General features: G+C 36.3%; 1 protein-coding gene across 1 annotated transcript; it reads left to right on the top strand.

The window, feature by feature from the left end:
* The first annotated feature begins 2,995 nt into the window (after nucleotides 1-2,995).
* On the top strand, nucleotides 2,996-5,022 carry socs3a (suppressor of cytokine signaling 3a). The gene is made up of 2 exons (XM_058770005.1): nucleotides 2,996-3,154; nucleotides 3,525-5,022. The coding sequence occupies exon 2, from the start codon at nucleotides 3,605-3,607 to the stop codon at nucleotides 4,232-4,234; it is 630 nt and encodes a 209-aa protein (XP_058625988.1). The 5' UTR covers nucleotides 2,996-3,154; nucleotides 3,525-3,604; the 3' UTR covers nucleotides 4,235-5,022.
* The last annotated feature ends 967 nt before the right edge of the window (nucleotides 5,023-5,989 follow it).

The raw sequence follows: 5,989 nt of genomic DNA, 5'->3' as shown, positions 1-5,989 counted from the left end.
ATGGGAAGAGGAGTGAACTGCAATATTTCCAGAAGGAAGTAAACCAATGAGACTTGACTGCAGCACGAGTGTTTTACAATAAGGATACTGCTGAAGCTTTGTATGAATAATATCTAAGAGTGCAGCATATGCTTATACATTTCTGATAAAACTGTGCTCTTGTTTTTGTAGAAACATTCTACGGATAGTTTACAAATTGCACAGTAATATCACCTCCCTTTACTTGTGAAATCGCAGCGGGGGAAATCTGGAAGCAGAACAGAAAATAGAGTCCAGTGTGACGAGTCAGAAAGAGGACATTTCTTCCTTAATGCGAAATTCCTAGTAATGACGAAACCATTTCACACAAATTTGAAAAATATCCAGCAAAAAAATTTTTCATTCCAGCCTTTTATTCAACTCTTATCTTTCCTGACCTGTTTATCTCCTTTACTCTGCAACTGTCTGAGTGTTTCACAAGATGAACTTGATAAAGCGCATCTCAGGTTGAGTCGTGTTTAAATATAATAAAAACTCTTCCTGGATCTTTTAACAATTATCAACATTACATGTTTACTCTGAGCAAATGCTATCTGGTAAGTGTACTGACTTAATATTAACATATTATTCCCGAGTTAGTCACTTGTTCAGTGATGAGCTGTGTCAACAGAGGATGAAGCCAAGTAAAACAGATCGTTTGTTGAAGGCATTTGTTCGTATATGAGGGTTAGCAGGAAAAATTGTCAATCAGAAGATTATACTACTGATACTTATAACGTGTTTCTGTTGTATTCAACAATGCTTTTAAATAAAGACTGTGACATCATTTATCATTCCCTTTTGATGCAAAACTCACTGCTTGAGAAAGGTGTGGAAAGTCCAGGCCAGTTTTCCCTGAGTGTTAATGGAAAACTGACCAGCAGTATATTTATTCCGGTTTCTAATAAGCCCACGATGTGTCTTTCTGTTCCTTTTTCTCAGCCAGTCAGACTACCCTTATTTTCATAGTAATTTTGGCTTACATTTCTGCCTCAAAACATCATGACAAATAGAGTCAGCATTTTCAGTAAACGAGTTTCGCTGCTCACACGCCATTCCATATTGTTTTCTCTTACTATTGACTTTTGAAAAAGGATTAGTCAAGATGACTTAATTTATCCTTTATTTGGCAATGAGTACTTATATGAAAAGCTTATAATTATAGGCTATTTGGCATTTTTTTGGGAAGTGTTCAAATAAATTGTCATGAAAAGTACACTGGATTTCTTCAGAAACAGGACAACTGAATTTCCTTTTTTTTTCTTGCGCATTAATGTACCCATTAGGGTTATGTCTGTTATTGTATTTTTAAAAATGTATTTTATATCCTTTTAGATACATATTTAATATATTTATATTTGATATTTAGTCATTTAGCAGACGCTTTTATCCAAAGCGACTTACAAAAGAGGACAACAGAAGCAATCAATTGAAGGATTAAAACAACTAAAACAGATCCAAAACTAAAAGCTAAAACTTTATAAATACTATATATATACACATTTAAAAAAAAAAAAATGCATACAAATGCATACAACAAAATTTCAAAACTTAACATTTAAATGAAAACAAAAAATAAAGCTAAAAACTATTCAAAATATTAAAGAACAAAAGATATAAGAGTATAATAATGATTCTAACATAAAACTAAGCCAAACACCAAAAAAAAAAAAAAACTACATATATGTGTATGTACAACCACACACACACACACACACACACACACATATATATACATTTAAAATTAAATATTCTTTAATTTCCACATAGTTTGTTGAAGTACTAAAATAACTCAAATTAAATAAAGGCTAATACTTCATAAAAAAATCTATACAGACATAATAAAAAACTAATAAAATGACAAACATTACTCAAACTTTAACTAAAATTAAATAGATAACAAATAAAAATCAAACTACTTTAATTTATCAGTAATCCTAAAAAAAAAATAACACTGAGCCAAACACACATGCTAAAAAAACAACTTACACATAGTAAGAAATGGTTATGAAAACTGAAACAGAAGTGAAACAAGCAGTAGATACATATTATGTGTAAACATACTGATACTGTTGTATAAACCATATACAGTAAATAATGTGCAAATCAGTACACATCTTCTGATTCTTGCTTATTATTGTTTTATTTTTTAATTCTAAAATATATTTTACACCCTTTTAGATAGCTAAATATAATGTGTAAACATTGATATACAGTAAATAATGTGCACAACTCTTTTGATTCTCGCTTATTATTGTTTTATCTTTTAATTCTCCTTCTTTTTTATGTCAATGTTTTATAATTATAAATACCCAGACTTTCTGGAAGCTCCAGCGAATCCCTTGTTTGTTTGTGCACACTTGGCAAATAAAGCTCATTGTAAATCTGATTAAGTCCGCGTTGTTTAAAATGCATGTTGCAGACAATTTTCATTTTTATTTGATTCAAGTTTATGAGCTAAAATAAAACGTGTACTTTGTACTACTTTATTATTGTCTATTTTACTGTTACTTATCTGCCTAAAAGTCAAGCCGATAACATTAGCGCCTTCTTGTGGATGGATAGACGTGTATTATTATGAGTAACAGGAAAGTCAGATCAGTCGTGTCATAGCTTACGAGCCGAATTTCATTCAGTATAGTCATGGTTCTGGGCACAAACATGTCAAAATACCCTAAGTTTGGTGTAAACTATATCATCTAAACAGACGACGGTGTAGAGCGCGCGTGTTATTATAACGCGAATTAGTTCCTAAACAAGCGCTTAAAAATCGTAATATAGAACGGTTGCTAGGCGATTATATCTGTTCATCAACAATAGGGAGGTGTTGTGTGTTAGGGAATACGTTTACAGTAAGGCGGCAGATCTGGAAGAGCACAGAGGGGGAGGGGAAGAGCTTTTGTAGTACCAGGAATAGTATTACTGACAACCTACCCTTACTGGAACCCTAGTGAGGGCGGAGCTAAACTAGAACATGCCTAGGAGGCCACTACAAATAACAGAGAACTTCAGCACGGCACAGTGAAGAAACACTAACTTCTCTGAACAAGACAGGAGTTCACAGCAGTCTGCCAGAGTACAGACTTACTACTTTGGATATTACAAAAAGTTCTCATCTTCCAAAACAGACTCAAAGGTAAGAGAGACTTTTAGAATCGTCTGTCTTCTTTTGAAATTAGAGTGTTTATAAAGTGCTTTATGTAGTTTATAAAAACCTTACCTAGGCTAACACATAAATCTTATCTTGTTTATTATTATGTATGAAGGACTTAGAAAAAGTAATGCCAACAAATCATAATTTTATCAAGCGTAAGTTAAAGTGTAATATAAAGTATAAAAATTCTAGTTATACTAGAATAAGGGTAACTTTATGTATTTCAATCTACAATGATAGAACAGCATCACATATCTTAGTTTTTTTTAACTGACTGACTGACTTATCAGTTCAGTTTTACCGAATGTACGTTTCCTGTGGTGCTAATCTAAAATCTTTCTTCTGTTGCCAGCTTTAAGAGGTTCACTCTTTCACCGTAAGAGCTACAGACTGTGTGGTATTCCCGGCAGCTGGAGGTTTGTGCATAGCGCCATGGTCACCCTCAGCAAGTTTGACAACGCAATGAGCAGCAGCCTGTTTGACGCAAGCATGCGGCTGCCGTCTCACCGTTATAAGACCTTCAGCTCGAAGCTGCAGTTCCAGATGGTGCAGCACGCCGTCAGGATGCTCCAGGAGAGCGGCTTCTACTGGGGCTCCATCAGCGGCAAAGAGGCTAATCACCTGTTGAACTCGGAGCCCAGCGGGACCTTTCTGGTACGAGACAGCTCGGACAACCGGCACTTCTTCACGCTCAGCGTCAAGACCGAATCGGGCACCAAGAACCTGCGGGTGCAGTGCGACAACAAGTCCTTTTTCCTTCAGACGGACTCCAAGAGCATGCAGTCCGTGCCTCGCTTCGACTGCGTGCTGAAGCTCGTCCATCACTACATGCCCTTGTCTAGAAGCTCTCTGTCCATCGGAAACTCGAGGAACTCGTACTACATCTACACGGGGGGCGAGAAGATCCCTCTGGAGCTGTTGAGACCCCTTCCTTGCATAATGTCCTCCCTGCAGCATCTCTGCAGGAAGACTGTCAATGGACATACAGACGTTTCCAGCAAAAGAGAGCAGCTGCCTCAACAGCTCAAAGACTTCTTACAAGAATATGATGCTCCCATTTAAAGAGCTCTAGTTAGTGAAGCAGTGAAGCTAGTTTTAGCAGGCTTTTTGGAAGCATGTTGGACCAAGAAGTATTGAGCTGAGTACACGGAGATTGCCAGTCGACCGTGTGCGGTCATGAGTGCTATCACTGATGCATTGATCTTAAAGCACCGTTCTTGCCGTAACAGTCTCGATGAATGGACGTTTGTACTGTTTTCTGTACCAGTGCCAGTATCGTAACCCACTCTGTGGGCACCAATCACTGCCTCCGCACTGCCCCCGAATCTGTGAGCTCCGCCAAGCAGGGAGACAGCAAGCCATTTAACAGAAATCAGCTGCCGCCTTTTTCCAAGTAAATATTTGTGCCTTTCAAGGGAAAAAGGAAGAAGTGAGTAACAGCACAGCACCGAGGCATAGCAGACATGCCGTCGAGAAAGGACGTCTGGAGTCAAAGCGGTTAAAACACAACAGGACTGAACACAGATTAAGATGGACACATGTTGACATTCTGCTCGTACTTGAAAAAGCAACACTTTGGAACAAAATGTCGGTGTTTTTAGTGGTTTGTGTCAGGAGCAGTTCAAAGCAGACTGCTTGTTATTGAATGTATTAACAGACATGAGTGTTTTGTGTCTACAGATCACCCATGTTTTACCTTGTGATGCTGTTTACATACATGAAGATGAATTTAGATTGGTTATCTTTTGTAAAGACATCTCAACCATGTTTTGATGTTACATATTTATATTTATGAAAACAAGAAAACATTTCAGTAATTTATTAAAGAGCACTATTTTTGTAAAAATGAACTCCATGTCTTTGGGTTTTTCATGTCTCACAAGTGTTTTAGCTCAGATTCACACTGAAAAGGTCTGAAATATTTCAAAATGTAGATGAATCAGAGTTGCCGGCGCCTATGATTCAGATTCCCGGAGCGCCTCGCCTGGAAGGGTTAAAGTTGATTCAGAGATATTCACTTTAGTGAGCGGGAATGTTCCTCCCCTCATGCTCTCTGACAAGGCTCTTCCAGTAAGACATTGACTGATATGAGGAAGCTCAGGATTAAAGTTAATGTTTTAAACTGTATTTAAGAGAACAACCTTGGACAACAAAATGACTTAATATCTCACATGCGGGAACACATGAGTGGATTACATAAGAGAAGAAAAAATAACAAATAATAAACTTAGTTTACACAAAGTATGTGATCAGATACCTTTATTAATATAATACCACTAGCCAAAGGTTCAAACACACCTACTTGTTCTTCGTTATTACCATTTTTTATTTATTTTTTTAATTTAAAAACTATGATAACTAAAATGGAAGTCAACTTCATTTAAACTGCATTGAGGGAGTTCATATCATATATGTAGGCCACACACTTGTTGACTGCTTTTCCTTCACGTTTCACTAAAACTCAAAATAAATAAATAAAAATCAAATAAATACTAATTAGTTCAAATAAAAATATTTTATTAAAGAAATTCATACACAAAGACAGTTTAAATTCAATTAAAATTCAATTAAACAGAAGCCATTGAAAAATATTAAATATTAATGCAGTAAATGTTCAGTCCTTTGGCTGGTAGTGTAAGAGTAGCAACAGCTGATCTCTCTCTCTCTTTCTCTTTAAACAAGTGTAGCTTTACTTGGTAGAGACTGTGATAAAGGGGAAGAGGTGTGACTGCTGCAACTCTTTTGAACTCAAGTCTTCTGGGAAACCAATCAGGTTTCTAAAATCACACTGTGTTGTGGTGTACCTAACAGGAATGT

Source organism: Onychostoma macrolepis, chromosome 03, assembly GCF_012432095.1.
Source record: "Onychostoma macrolepis isolate SWU-2019 chromosome 03, ASM1243209v1, whole genome shotgun sequence".
NCBI lineage: Eukaryota > Metazoa > Chordata > Actinopteri > Cypriniformes > Cyprinidae > Onychostoma > Onychostoma macrolepis.
This window is presented reverse-complemented; position numbering and strand designations above follow the sequence as displayed.

Coding starts and splice junctions, on each gene's coding strand:
- socs3a (XM_058770005.1), top strand. CDS start 3,605: ATGGTCACCCTCAGCAAGTTTGACAACGCAATGAGCAGCAGCCTGTTT.